Source organism: Impatiens glandulifera, chromosome 2 (assembly GCF_907164915.1).
Source record: "Impatiens glandulifera chromosome 2, dImpGla2.1, whole genome shotgun sequence".
In the NCBI taxonomy this organism is placed as follows: domain Eukaryota; kingdom Viridiplantae; phylum Streptophyta; class Magnoliopsida; order Ericales; family Balsaminaceae; genus Impatiens; species Impatiens glandulifera.
Window position 1 is genome coordinate 60,522,288 of NC_061863.1, and position 16,374 is coordinate 60,538,661.

The window sequence follows — 16,374 nt, forward strand, 5'->3', positions numbered from 1 at the left end:
TCAAAATGTTCATTCCTATAGAACAAACAAGGAGAACAAGTATTTTATTTCACTCTTGAATATTGGAACAATTTAATCATTAAACTCAAATAAACAAATTTCAATTTAGATAAAAACAAAACCATTTTTTTTAATAAATCCACATTAAACATCCTCTAACCCTTGTTTCTAATCCAGATGTGGGTTTCTAACCACAACCTGTTCAATTGATTTGGCAATACTACTTGTTGTTCTTTTACTCCTACATCAAAACCCAACAACTGCAACAAAATCAACTTATGAATCTGCTTTCGCATTAATTCCAATCCAATTCATCAAAGCAAATGTCTCAACATTTATGATAATAATGTATGTCAAAAAAGCCCAACTTATGTAAGTAAAATTAACTCTTCTTGCCTTTTTTTTAGGGATGGCACTTGCGATTATGCATACACTTCAGTCCGAAATCTGGTCTTCATCATCTTCTGCATTCTCCTCCAATGATGCAGCAGGTAATGATTCCCCAACCTCATTGGCCTGATCTTTAACAGCAGAATATGGGGAGTTTTTCCTTTGTTCATCTGCACTCTCATGTGGAAGTAAAGAGAAGTAAGTTTTTATTTCTATCAGTGTCTTGTCTAACTAAAGGTCTTTATTATAAGCTACAAGTTCCATTATACCTATAACTGAAGCTCCTATTAAAGCTCTTCATAAGCTTCATTAGGGTCCTTGGATCATTCTTAATTTTCCCTATAATGTCACCAAACAGATTTTGTTCATTACATTGTAAGACATTTCTGTTAGATTTGTAATCCAGAATTGAATTCAGATGGAATCACATTTAAAAACTAAATTTAGCTACACAGAAAGAAAAAAGAAAGAAAACTCTTCAAGCAACTTGTGATGAGTCTCTACAAAAAAGCAATAATATGAAGAGTGGCAATCCTGAATCATTCAAAAACCAAACAATCCGCATTGAAGACAACAACCGACCTTTCATCAAACACGCAATCCACTTGAGGTTTCAGATTACAGATGATTGACGGACGGCTGGCTGGCTGGCTTGGTACGTACATGGTACATGGTTGGCTGTAAAATTTAGGATTGAATTGAATTTGAGATCTAGAGAAATGAATAATTAGATAAACGGACAATCAGCCATAAATACTAGACGTCCTTCCATTTCCAACTAACAATTAATAATAATAATAATAATAATAGGGAGAAAGAGAAGATATACTGTTTCGTTTATCTTAACACAAACCGGCCGGCCGGCCGGCGAAGTGAGGCTTCCAGGCAAATTTGTTCGTTTTCTACAACCGCGCCAAAGAGAGAAGAAAGTGATCAATTTTTTGTATTACTATGCTAACATAAGGAGGAGGTGAAATTGAAATTGGAACTTCAATTTGAACTCATTAGAATTAAAATTCAATTTGAAATTATTATAAAATTATAGATTCAATTTTTTATATTTGAAAAAATATATATAATAAAACAATTTTAATATATATTATTTATATTATTAAAATATTAATTTCACAAATAACTAGAGTGTTAGATAATTTTGTTTAGGGTTGAATTATCATTAAAAAAAACAAAAATAAAATTTTGATTCAACACCGTAAATGATAAAATAATAAGATATTTTGTTTTGAAAGATACAAAAAAAAATAAATATTTAAATTACAATTACTAGTTCAAAATATTAATTAAAAATTATAAAATTACATTAACTTAATTCAATTGAAATTCTAATTTCAATTTTTGAATGATGTACAAAACCTCATTAAATCAAACATACCTTGAATATAAATTAAAAAATAATCTGTTAAACAAGTCAAAATCTAAATCTAGAGTTATTTAACCTAATTGTTAATCATAAACAATCAATTGAGAGTTTAAATTGGAAAAATAATTTTAAAAAATATTAGTTATATATTTTTATTATATCTATATATATATAATTGAGTATTTTTATACTTTTTATTTTCAAAAATATATATAAAATAATAAATAAATAACATTATAAAAAAAATTATATTTACACAATTAATTATATTAATTTATTTATTTGAATAAATAATAACATTATTTATTTTAGAAATATAAATTCAATTTTTCAGATAAATTGTAAAATATTATTATCTTAAATTTAGAATGTAAAATTTGAAAACTAATTTAAAATTTGAACTAATTTACTTAAGGCCTCATTATTATTCTTATAGAAAATATTCATAAATTCTTTTATAAACACATTATTTTTTTTTTATCTCAAATCTGAAACATAATTTAATTAACTATATATTAGTAGTTTTATTAATCTCAACAAAAAAAATTATTAAATTTTATTATATTAAATCTTTAAAAAATTATAATAAATTAATAGTAATGTTATCTTTAAGATAAGGAATATATATTTTGTCCAGATTCAATTCTATATATTATTGGAGAGAGGATCTTGCACCAAAATAATAAATTAAACATCAATTGTATTATTGAGATTATATCATCATTGGTTTCAAAAATGATAAAATCAACCAAAAAAGTAAATTATTGGATTATTGAGCATTAATATTATTCTAGTTGGAGATTTGAGTTTTTTTTTCAAAAGTAGTGGCTACCCTCTTCCAATTAACAATAATCAACTAGCAATTTTCACCCGATTTTGAAGAGAGACATTATTCTAGCTAACCAATAATGATCATTGTATAGTTATTTAGATATGTTGAACCTAAACAATGAGAACATGAGCTAATAAACTCCATGAGATATAGCTATGGTATGAATTGTACATATATATAAAATTAGGTATTGAATTGACACCAACAAAAAAAAAATTAAAGGAGATTCAACAAGTAATGAAGTAATGGTTGATCAAATTCCCACATATATCATCATTCCACTATCATCAAAAAGATTTTGAAAAAAAAGAAAAAAAAGTCTCCCCACCCACCCACACACACATGATTCCATTATAAATACTTACTATCGTTACCACCATCTTACAAACCCTAAAAATAAAATAAATTATACAACCCAAGCACAGTCCACATACCATTATAACAGCCAACAGATAACACATTAATTAACACCCACACCCTGTAACTTTCTATCATCATGAATCATGATGATGCACAATTTGGAAACAAGCACCTTGACAAAACCCCCATCCTTTTCTGCAAAAAAATTTAAAAAGAAAACAGCTCACACTCATTAATAAAAACAAAAGACAAAAAAATAAATACCTAGAAGTTACTCCACATTCACGTGACGTGATGTGAAGTCAAATATAGGCATCTACCTCTTCACAATCACATGTTGGACCGTTGTAAAACTTTTGGATAGTGTTTATAGTCAACCACTTAATCGTGATCCAATCATATCATTAAAATAAAATAAAGATTATACCTTTTTCGGTTTCGCATACAAGAGCTCCGGCGAGATCTTATACAGATCTTCATCCACCGCCTTGGGTATTTTTTTTGGGATCACCGGAGTAGGCGGCGCAACTTTAACTGCGTCACACTCAACCCATCTCGTTTCCTTCCTTTTCTGCTCTTTTTCCTTCTTTTGGTACCCATTACGCCCTTTCCCTTGGCTGTGACGGGGCACAACGATGACGGCGTCGTCGGCGGAGTAGAGATCTCGATCTTTGGACCGGGTAGTTGTGTAAATTGGGAAAGAGATTCCGGGTGGATGTCTGGCGGTCTCGAAACATTGAGTGAAAGGGAGGTCGTCGACGGCGTCGTTTTGGCAAAATTCCCAGCTTCCGAAAGGTGGGACATGACTTGTTCTCCAATAATTGTTGTATTCCTGAAAGAGAGAAAGTGAAATGATGAAAATGAAATGAGGGGAATAGAGAAAATGAGATTGTTGTTAAGCTTACGTCCATGGTTAAGAAAACAGATAGAAGTGGTCTTTGTTTAGATAGCGAGCCTGGCTATGGTATGTATATGTAGAGACAATTGATTAGGGATGATAATGATATATAAAAATGGGAAAGGCAGGCAGGGGTTGAACGAAGAAGAGAGGGAGGATATGGGTGTTCAGAGTTTTGGGTAAGCGTGTAATAGGTTTCCTTTTCTTCGTTTGTTTAATTCGAGCATAGAGGAGTGGGTTTCAAAAGGCAAACAGAGACGAAGGAGAAGGAAGAAAGAAAGAAAGGACTAGTCTGGATTTATCATCAAAGGAAAGGAAGAGAAGAGAGATAGAATCCAAAGGGATATTAAATTCCACAACAGGAAAATCATGAAACCAGAGATATTTTTTAACAAAATAGAGGGCGTCTGGGTTTTGCCTTTTGTGGTACTCTGGACTCTTCTTTAGCACTTGTTTTCTTATCTCATTTTGGATATATATTTTTTCTTACTTTCTTTTTACTGGGTTTTTTTGGATTTTATGTGGGTTTTGTGTAAAAATTTTGTTTGATTTAATTTATAAAAAAAAATACTATTATACCTTTTAACTAGACGGAGAAGATATAAATTAAAGGTATTTTTGCATTTTATCAAACTAAATTAAAGGAGTGAAAATTGAAAAAATATTAAGTTTTGATAAAAATTTAAACATATATATATATATATATATATATATATATATTATTTTGAGGAAACCAGATCTCCTCGTGGATGCTCTTGTCAACGTTTCGATTGACATAGAGACTAACAACAAATTTTCTTTGTCCGGCTCTCTCATTTTTTGTTGGGAAGCTATCAGTGGAGGAGTTTTGACATCTAACAAACTGAAAAATAAAAGATTTCATCTCGCTAACAGATGCAACATTTGTTTGAAGAGTGAAGAATCAATTGATCACATTATTCTTCATTGTGATCTTGTCAAGAGCATGTGAACTCTTACGCAGAATCTCCTTCAATTTCAATGTGATACCATTAAAAGTCGCTGACTTCTGGATCAAATTGATTGAATTGTGTTCTAGCAATAAAATTGCAGACGATTGTAAATCATTTCAGGTCATCACGTGGCGGACAATCTAAAAAGAAAAAAAATAGAAGAGTTTTTAAATGGAAAAGTTATGAATACGAGCGTCTCAAATGATTTATATTACACGCGTTTGTCTCACTCTAAAAAATAGGGACTTGTACGAGGGATGCTAATTTTTCGATTTTATTGCCATTTAAAATTCTTATATTGTTTTCTTCTTATTATTTTTTTTTCTTTATAACTTTTGAACAATCTTGAGTGTAAACATTTAAAATATATATATATATATTAAATGAAAGCCATTTCCACGTAGCCATTGGTTTTGATCTTGGTTTTTTAAATTGTATTATTATTATTTTTTATTCAATTTTTTTACAAATTCTTTTATATCAAAATATTTACTTTATCAATTAAAGTACTAAAAATATTTACTTTATTTTAAATACAAAAGTACATTATAATAATTTAACAAGATAAAAAATCAAATAATTTATTTATTTTCATAGAAACAATATTTTTTGGGATAAAATCCTATAAAACCAATTTGGGACAAGCTTATTAGTTTTCTACTATCTAGATAAGGTCCTCCTGTATTCCATTGTACCGCACCCTTACCTATATATAGTGCAATTTTTTTTTATGTATAAATACCCTATATATTAAACGATACTGTGCACTGGTTGATGACTCCGTTATTTTGTAGGGGTCACCCAAATAGTCCATAAAGCAAGTGAATCCCATAGTCCGATAAGTGTGCCACCATTCAGAACTCAGAACGCATCAACCCCAAAATGACATTTTGAAGGGTGTGGTTTCCATGCGCATGAAGTTAATTTGTGTGTTAAAAGGTTTAAATTTGGTCTTATTGGTACTAGGTTATAAGTTATTTAAACCATGATAAGTGATAATTTTGATAAAGCAAATATTTTTGGTAAAAATATTTAAATAATATTAATATATAATGATAAATGAATGATTTGTTTTAAAAATAAGTTATTTTAATATTTTGTTTAGAGATTTAATAAATTGAAGAAATGTTAAAATGTTATTCGAAAAAATATGCTAGTTATAGATTATTTGAAATTTTTGAATGGTTATAATTTTGAAAATTTGAATTTTTTATAACAATTTAAATGGTATTAATATATATATATATATATATATATATTTAAAATTGATTAATAGGTTTAATATAAATAAATGAGACGATGTTTGATTATATTTGATTTTTTATAAAATTCAAATTCATCAAAACTCTAATACATAATATGACCATGATTTGGTAAATTATTGTAAGAAAATGAATATAAAACATTTGTAATGTTAAACGAATTGAGAAAAGAATAAATTTTAAGTTGTTATTGTGGTTTTAGCTATTTATTTTCTTGTCCTTTTGATGTGTTTTCTGTTTTTAGGTCTAATCATATTAGAAATAATTTTTTCACATTTTGTTGGGAAATTATGATTAAAATTGAAATGTGGAATATTTAAAATAATAGTATGTAATAATAATCCTACAAAAACTCAAGTAAAAACTCTTTTATTATTTTGTTTTTGCAATATATCCTTATTTCTTCATTATTAATAATAAAATTTTATATTAAATGGTTAGGTGTGTTTGCGGGATATGTGATTAATCTTTTGTGATTATATTTTTACCCCCTCTTCTAGTATAACGAAAATAAGAAGTGGATATCTTCAACTTTTTGAGAGGTCTTATGTTCGAGCCCTTTAGACCGTAAATTTTGCGTCTAGTTAAATAATTAAGTGTGTTTGCGGTCATGTGCTTAACTCCTTTGTGGCCACATTAATAAAGATAATTTTAATATTTTAAAAAAAAAAGTTAAAGTGAACTAATATATCACTCCATGGTCATTTTGTACGTTTTAAGCGGGAAATGAACCCGTGACTTTTTTATCTTTAAGTTTACTTTTGTTACCGTGTCACTCTAACAATGCAATATTTAATTAATAAACTTAAATATTTAAAAATGGTTAAATGTATTTGTGGTTAGTACTTAACTTCTTTGTGGCCATATTTTTATTAAATGATTAAATTTATTTTATATTTAATCTTAAATTAAATAAAAATAACGAAGATAATTTTAATATTTATTTATTTTTTAAATTAAAGAAAACTAACTTATCATAATTTGGGAAACAAGCCATGACTTTTTCATCTTTTAAGTTTTTTTTATCTTCACTTTGGTGGTCTAATATTTAATTAAAAAACTTAAATATTTGAGGATTATAATGATAATCATGTAATAAAATAATATTTTTCAATTAAAAAATTAAAGATCAAAGATCACAGAGATCTAGATCATTTTTCTTAAAAAAAATTAAAAATTAAAATATTAATTAATTTATTTTTTCCTTGTTTTTCACCTTCTTCTCTAATGTACTTTTATGTTGTCAAGCAAAATATATTAAAAACATAAAATTCACATTAGCACATGGTTGGACCAGAAGTCAACAGAAAACAGTGAATGGTCTGGCACCGTGACTTCAGACCCTGAACATCTGCTAAGCCTGCCTGGGAACCCACAACTTTTTGTACCATTTCGATTTTGACCCTACACAGCTCCATCTCTCAAATTATTACTCTTTATATAATTACAGTATTCATAATTATATTGCTCATTTTTTATACACATTTTTTCATAATTTCACAGATTCAAATTATTTTAAAAAGTTGTTTAAAATAAAATTATGATTTTTTTTTATACATTTAAATCAATTAACTATAATATATATATATATATTTTTTGAATTTACAAAATTATGAGTATCTTATATTTATGACATCAACTTGTTGCATATGAGTTTTTTTTTATTAAGTTAATGATTCATGGTTCGACAGCAGTACAGTACGTCATAGGAAGCTATACACCGTGAACTTAAGCAGTATACACCGTGAACTTAGAGCGAAATTGAAATATTATATGTTGTCAGACATTTTTAATATTAATTGAACATTTTAAACTTGAACTTAAAAGTGTTTTTAAGTATAAATCCTAACATGAGAACTTCAATTTAATTTCAATATTTTAAATAATATTTATTTTTAATTAACTTTCATTTAAATTATTTTTTAATGAAATAAATAAATATGATTGAAAATATTTTAATTAATTAAAGAATATGTATACAAATAATTAAAGAATATGTATACAAATAATGGTAAGATGTTTGAATAACCAATAAGGATTCATCAAAGAAAAAAGAACACAATACTCAATCAAAACTTTAAGCGGAGACTATAGTTGTGGGGTGTTATGTTAGTTATCTTTTATTTCCAAAACAAAATTTTCACACAATTAACAAGTTAGCAAAAACAAAAAAAATGAAAAAAAAAATAATTAATAACAAAAAAATAGAACAATCAAAAGTCAATAAATGTTATGAAATATAAAAGAAGATTAAACATTATAAAGATTTCGTCTTATAATAGAGTTACTTTTGGTATTATGCAAACAAATGTCCCAGTTTGAATAAAACATTACGCATTGGCAAGATATATTGATAGCTTTAATATGAGACATTGCTATAAGTTGTTTGTTAAGATAATTTCTTATAATTTTCGTTGAGAAAAATTTTGGAAGTCAAAGATTACATCCAAGATCTCGTTCTTTGGATGAAACGTTATTAATGGTTGAATTCTAACGGATTATATGTGAATGAAAAAACATTGTATTATGGTTAGTTGTATGTGTCATAAAAAGGTTGAATCGACAACTCACTTATTTTTACATTGTTGAGATGTGACTAATATTTAAGGTCTTTTGTGGAGTATTACTAAGATTCATTGGGTGATGCACGAGTTTTGGGTAGTTGTTATTTTGAATTGATGCGGCTGATATGACAGACCTACATATTTGTGTTATTATCCAAATTATTTTTTAGTGGACTACCTGGTTAGAAAGAAATCGTCGAACTTTCAATAATTGTATTTGTGCGATGCGTATAGATGTTTTCTGATATTCGTCCAAGAAAGTCATTAGAGTCTGTCGGGGAGTTAATCGTTTATTTTAGAATTTACAATCTCCATAACTTAAGGAATACCATTTTTCTTATTTTTTATTTCCTTTTTCCTTTTCATGTCATCTTTTGTTGTTTTGTGTTCAAACAGTTTTTTTTTTCATTAATATACATTGAACTTTAGAATGAAAAAAAAAATTTGAAAACTAGATTGTGTATAGATATAGGCCAGTATCTTGTTTTTAAGTTGGGTTATTGAAAGGTTTTCTATTGAGTTTTTTTAATAAAAAATTATTAGATGAAAAAATAAGTTTTTTAATTGATTTAAATTATTATAATATTTATTTGTATTTATTATTTAATTTTTATAAAAACAAAGTAAAATATTTTGATAATTATATTGAATGAATTGAAAATAAATATAATATAATGTGACACTTTTTTATACAAGAAATTGATTATCAATAATCTTTAGGTACTGCACAACCATAATTCTTAAAAATATTTATCTTAATAGTATTTTTTTATTTTTTTATTTTAAAGTTAACATAATCCAATGTCATAATTCACATTTCAGCTACAGACGTTTTTGTGTATATTTTATTTGTTTTGATAACCTTTTTATGTTTTGAACTACTTTAATAATTATATATTTAAAAAATTATCTTTATTAATTAACTTCACTACTAAAATATTTTTTTTTTCAAAATTCTTAAACATTTCTCGTTGACATTATCTATATATATATATATAATGATGCTTAATTTTTAAAGTGTCCGGATTGCCCGGTCGAGAGTTGTGGTTAATTTGAATATATGTGAGAGTAAATGGATACTTGGGTCGGATTGTGGGTTGACCCGCCTATAAACTTAAAACGGTTAAAAATAAAATTAAAAATTATATAGGTATGGTTTGAACTTGCAACCTAACAAAACAAGTACAACTTTTAACCAACTAGGCTAATAACACTTTATATTTTAAATTCAACCCAAAATTTGATATAACGCGTGACATTTTAACAATATAAGTTCAACTTTTTAACTAACTAATATATATATATATATATAATGATGCTTAATTTTTAAAGTGTCCGGATTGTCGGGTCGAGAGTTGTGGTTAATTTGGATATATGTGAGAGTAAATTGATACTTGGGTCGGATTGTGGGTTGACCCGCTCATAAACTTAAAACGGTTAAAAATAAAATTAAAAATGTTATAGGTATGGTTCGAACTTGCAACATAACAAAACAAGTACAACCTTTTAACCAACTAGGTTAATAACATTTTATATTTTAAATTCAACCCAAAATTTGATAAACGCGTGACATTTTAACAATATAAGTTTAACTTTTTAACTAACTAATCTATATATATATAATGATGCTTAATTTTTAAAGTGTCCGGATTGCCGGGTCGAGAGCTGTGGTTAATTTGGATATACGTGAGAGTAAATGAATACTTGAGTCGGATTTAGGTTGACCCGCCCATAAAATTTTTACCAAATATTGTTTTCACGGTTTTTTATATTATTACTCGTGCAAATTCACGGGATGTATGCTAGTTAAATTAACTTTAGAAATCTTCCAAATTAAATAACCTATGAATAACTAACATTCTATATTATACCTACAATTGGTAATACACCACTTCGGTTTTCATATATAGCTTGATGATCTCTTATTTTAAGATTGGTCTTATTTAGGTTTCAAGATAAAAGAAATATTATTTTAAAGCATGCAATAGCATTTGTTTTTATATATAGTTTTTTTTTCTCTCCCTATATTCTAGTTGAACTTTAAATTATAAGTCTTAATTTGATTTCCGAGGTAATATAATTTAGGGTGTTCATCGGTTCGATTTTCGGGTTATTCGAGTTCCTCAGTTCGGTTTATTCGAATTTTTATTTTTTTTAGCTAATTCGAAAACCGAATCGAATTCGAATAAATTTTAATTAAACCGAACCGAATTCAAACCGAATTTGTTTTTTTATTCTCTGAAACTAGCATAACTCAAACCGAGAATTGAACCCGGATTTGTACCGTGACAGAGTACCATTCTACCACTAGACCACTGATGCATTTGTTATCTTCTTTTTTATTATTAAATCTTGAGTTCAAAATATTATAATTTTATTATTTTGTACTTTTTCTTAAACTAAGTTTGGAAAAATAATTAATAAAAAAATGAATTCGGGTTTCGGTTTGGTTTTCGAGTTGAAAATATATATAATGATGCTTAATTTTTAAAGTGTCCGGATTGCCGGTTCGAGAGCTGTGGTTAATTTGGATATATGTGAGAGTAAATGGATACTTTGGTCGGATTGTGGGTTGACCCGCCCATAAACTTAAAACGGTTAAAAATAAAATTAAAAATGCTATAGGTATGGTTCGAACTTGCAACCTAACAAAATAAGTATAACCTTTTAACCAACTAGGCTAATAACACTTTATATTTTAAATTCAACCCAAAATTTGATAAACGCGTGACATTTTAACAATATAAGTTCAACTTTTTAACTAACTAATCTCTCTATATATATAATGATGCTTAATTTATAAAGTATCCGGATTGCCGGGTCGAGAGCTGTGGTTAATTTGGATATATGTGAGAGTAAATGGATACTTGAGTCGGATTATAGGTTGACCCGCCCATAAAAAATTTACCAAATATTGTTTTCACGGTTTTTTATATTATTACTCGTGCAAATGCACGGGATATATGCTAGTTAAATTAACTTTAAAAATCTTCCAAATTAAATAACTTAGGAATAACTAACATTCTATATTATACCTACAATTGGTAATACACCACTTCGGTTTTCATATATAGCTTGATGACCTCTTATTTTAAGATTGGTCAATAGCATTTGTTTTTATATATAATTTTTTTCTCTCCCTTGAACTTTAAATTATAAGTCTTAATTTGATTTCCGAGGTAATATAATTTAGGGGTGTTCATCGGTTCGATTTTCGGGTTATTCGAGTTCCTCAGTTCGGTTTATTCGAATTTTTATTTTTTTTAGCCAATTCCTAAATCGAACCGAATTCGAATAAATTTTAATTAAACCGAACCGAATTCAAACCGTATTTGTTTTTTTATTCTCTGAAACTAGCATAACTCAAACCGATAATTGAACCCGGATTTGTACTGTGACAGAGTACCATTCTACCACTAGACCACTATTGCATTTGTTATCTTCTTTTTTATTATTAAATCTTGAGTTCAAAATTTGTACTTTTTCTTAAACTAAGTTTGGAAAAATAATTAATGAAAAAATGAATTCGGGTTTCGATTTGGTTTTCGAGTTGAAAATATATATAATGATGCTTAATTTTTAAAGTGTCCGGATTGCCGGGTCGAGAGCTGTGGTTAATTTGGATATATGTGAGAGTAAATGGATACTTGGGTCGGATTGTGGGTTGATCCGCCCATAAACTTAAAACGGTTAAAAATAAAATTAAAAATACTATAGGTATGGTTCAAACTTGCAATATAACAAAACAAGTATAACCTATTAACCAACTAGACTAATAACACTTTATATTTTAAATTCAACCCAAAATTTGATAAACGCGTGATATTTTAACAATATAAGTTCAATTTTTTAACTAACTAATCTATATATATATAATGATGCTTAATTTTTAAAGTGTCCGGATTGCCGGGTGGGTCGAGAGCTGTGGTTAATTTGGATATATGTGAGAGTAAATGGATACTTGAGTCAGATTATAGGTTGACCCGCCCATAAAATTTTTACCAAATATTGTTTTCACGGTTTTTTATATTATTGCACGACTCGTGCAAATGCACAGAATATATGCTAGTTAACATAACTTTAGAAATCTTTCAAATTCAATAACATAGGAATAACTAACATTCTATATTATACCTACAATTGGTAATACACCACTTCGGTTTTCATATATAGCTTGATGACCTCTTATTTTAAAATTGGTCTTATTTAGGTTTCAAGATAAAGAAATATTATTTTAAAGCATGCAATAGCATTTGTTTTTATATATAGTTTTTTTTTTCTCTCCCTATATTCTAGTTGAACTTTAAATTATAAGTCTTAATTTGATTTCGGAGGTAATATAATTTAGGGGTGTTCATCGGTTCGATTTTCGGGTTATTCGAGTTCTTCGGTTCGGTTTATTCGAATTAAACAAAACCGAATTTGATATTCGGTTCGAATTTCGAATACAAACCGAATTTGTTTTTTATTCTCTGAAACTAGCATAACTCAGAATAAATTGCACCAACCGAGAATTGAACCCAGATTTGTACCGTGACAGAGTACCATTCTACCACTAGACCACTGATGCATTTGTTATCTTCTTTTTTATTATTAAATCTTGAGTTCAAAATATTCTAATTTTATTATTTTGAACTCAAAATTTAATAATAAAAAAGAAGATAACAAATGCATCAGTGGTCTAGTGGTAAAATGGTACTCTGTCAAAGTACAAATCCGGATTCAATTCACAGTTGGTGGAATTTATTTTGAGTTATGCTAGTTTCAGAGAATAAAAAAACAAATTCGGTTTGAATTTGAATTTGAATTATTCGAAATTCCAACCGAATATCGAATTCGGTTGAATATTCGGTTCAGACCAAATATTAAAGACCCCTAATATAATCTATAATACATTTTATATAATTTCAACTCAATTAACTATCAATTTGTTCTCAATTAATGCCTAAATCGTACCAGACCACGTTAATCAAGTTCGTTAAGGTGGTCCAAGACATTAATCAATTTGTTAAGGTGGTCCAACACATAAAAACAAATATAAGGTTGACCAACTATTTGATTCTTTTTCTATTACCCTTTACGGCCTAACTTTTACTGCACAAAAAGAAATGAGAACAAAGATTATATATATATATATATATATATATATATATATATATATATATATATATATATATATATATTTGTAATAGTTGAACTAAGCAACTTTCCAAACTTTAAAGTTAATTATCATTCTCTTTCTTATAAAAAAAATATATTTTTTTGTTTAGAAAGTAATTAAACAATTTGTCTATAGAAAGATAACAAAACCCATTTATACTTTCTTGATGGATTTCATTTTAGAATTCTTTTTAGAAACATTATATCTAACCAAACATTTATAATTTTGAAAATTCTTAAATATTATGATTTACTATTTTAGTATTTTAAATCAACTAAAAAAATTATATTTAAGTAAAATTTGAAATTAATGGTCTAGATACGGCTATTAGATCAAATTTACGATTACTAAATTTATTATTTTAAGATTTTATAACTTTATATATTATTTTAAGATTTTACAAATTATTAATTATTCAAATAGTTTAAGTCATATGTTTAATTTTATAATAATTAATTTTGTTTAGTTTTAATATTGTTTAGATTAATTTTATATTTATATATAAATAATAATATACATTTATTTATTTTTTAAATAATTCTTATGATTTAAAATAAATACTCAATTTTATAAATGTATAAAATAATAAATTTTCAATTTTAACAGTATTGTAATTTTATTATGACAAGAAATGTTGATTTTATTTATTATGAACAAAATCTAAAAAAAAGTATGAATTAGAATTGAACCCAATACAAAAACATAATTAAGAGCTCAGTCCAATACGGTTGTGGGCTTAAAGTCTAGTTAATGAATTAATTTTGTTTTTCATTATTTTCAAACATGTGGGCTTATGAGATGGGCCTATTCCCAGTGCAATTTTATTAAGATATTCTTCTAGCCAATCAAAGACACCCACGTTAGTAGTGGAAGGCTGAATGCACTATAAAATAGAACTTCACAATTAGGGTTTTCAGATATTGGATTTCTCAGTCTCGCTCCAGCCGCATCTGAAGATCCGCAGCAGGGGAGCTCCAAGATGGTTCTTTTCTTTCTCTATTTCGATTGTTTTTTCTATCTATCTAATTTATAGTTGTATAAGATTCGTCGTATAAACATACTGAATGATGGTTCCTGTTGTTTACTTTTGCAGCCGTCGCACAAGTCGTTGAAGATTAAGTTGAAGCTCGGGAAGAAGATGAGGCAGAACAGGCCCATCCCTCATTGGATTCGTCTGAGGACTGATAACACCATCAGGTAATTTATAAGTTACATTTCTATCTGATTTACATAGGTCGGAATCTGTACCTGAATCTCGTGGTTCTGTAAAACAAGTTATCTGATGTTCTGGGTTTCTTCTTTTCAGGTACAATGCCAAGCGTAGGCACTGGCGCCGAACAAAGCTAGGGTTTTGAGTGTCGACCTGTTTACTTTATTTTAGGTATTTTATATCTTCGTGGGATTGGAGATCTAGTTTATGTGTTTTGAACAATATACAACTCTAATTTTCTATTATTATGTTTGGTTTTATGTAAGATCCCGTACTCTGAATGATGATTCTATTTTGTTGAAATTGCAATGGTTGTTTCTTGTTTGAATTGAATCCTTCTTTATCTCTAGAATATCTGATGTTTTTCATTTGTGGTATTTATTAATCTACTTTCCAAAGTTATATGTATTTATATGCCAAATGATGATTGGGAACTTTGCGCAAGGGCTTTGAGTCCAGTTTGTTATATTCCATTTGGAATGGGACTGTGAAAAAACTCATTTTACCCTTATATCTTTTCTGATGGCAACTGTCTTTCATAGATATTTGGAAATTGAACATAGAATTACATTAGAAATGTGATTTGTTTGGGGATTCTTATTGCTGAAAATTTTCATTCCTTTTCCTTTTCCTTCTATTTCAATTCTCTTTTCTATACCCCTTCATACTTTCTTATCACCATTTCATGATAATTGTACTTTTAATGAGATGATCATTCTTATCTAACCCATACCAACACTTCTTGAGTCCTTGTCTTTGGTTTCCTTTGTTATTGGTCGATTAGTATTTAGACAATATCACAAGTTTCAGCCTAAGTGTATTCCTCTCAAATCTGGATCCGGTGACTTCGATAGTGTTCCTTCCTTCTAATATTTCATGGTAGAAATCTCATCAACTCCATCCTTATATTTTCTCAAACTGATGCTGAAATCATTTTCCTTCCTCTATCCTTTTGAATATCAACATTCCTGCATTTTTATACAACCATAAGTTAAAAAACATAATGTTCATTACCTCTTATTTGTTAAATAGCTCTCAATTCTGTAATTTTCTTTCTTATTTCTCTGCAACAAAACATCAAAAAGTAGTCAAATTCAGATTCTTAATTGCAAATGGAAATTACTAAAGTCGAATAATGAACTACCCAGAATCTTTTCTCAACTTTTATTTTACATGTTAGACATTGATAAAGTCTTAGTAATCTGTCTCCTGCAAATTACATCATCAAGAATAAACGAAGAATAACACCAAAACTTAATGAATCATTTGTTTTTCTTTACCTCAAATCATTTTTATTTAATTTTGACAAACTTAAAACTTGATTGATTTTTAAATAAGTTGTTTGTCC

General features: G+C 27.7%; 2 protein-coding genes and 1 long non-coding RNA gene across 3 annotated transcripts; 1 reads left to right on the forward strand and 2 right to left on the reverse strand.

Moving 5' to 3' along the window:
* Positions 1–314: 314 nt before the first annotated feature.
* On the reverse strand, positions 315–1,366 carry LOC124928190. Its single transcript, XR_007098461.1, has 4 exons — positions 1,220–1,366; positions 973–1,068; positions 660–729; positions 315–560 (listed from the first exon to the last, which is right to left on the reverse strand). It is a non-coding gene; the product is annotated as an uncharacterized LOC124928190 (long non-coding RNA).
* A 1,443-nt stretch (positions 1,367–2,809) lies between these two features.
* Positions 2,810–4,236, reverse strand: LOC124926795. Its single transcript, XM_047467095.1, has 3 exons — positions 3,866–4,236; positions 3,388–3,792; positions 2,810–3,155 (listed from the first exon to the last, which is right to left on the reverse strand). The coding sequence occupies exons 1-3, from the start codon at positions 3,869–3,871 to the stop codon at positions 3,102–3,104; spliced, it is 465 nt and encodes a 154-aa protein (XP_047323051.1). The 5' UTR covers positions 3,872–4,236; the 3' UTR covers positions 2,810–3,101.
* A 10,446-nt stretch (positions 4,237–14,682) lies between these two features.
* Positions 14,683–15,359, forward strand: LOC124927088 (60S ribosomal protein L39-1). Its single transcript, XM_047467435.1, has 3 exons — positions 14,683–14,798; positions 14,910–15,013; positions 15,123–15,359. Exons 1-3 carry the CDS (start codon positions 14,796–14,798, stop codon positions 15,169–15,171), a joined length of 156 nt encoding a protein of 51 aa, XP_047323391.1. The 5' UTR covers positions 14,683–14,795; the 3' UTR covers positions 15,172–15,359.
* The last annotated feature ends 1,015 nt before the right edge of the window (positions 15,360–16,374 follow it).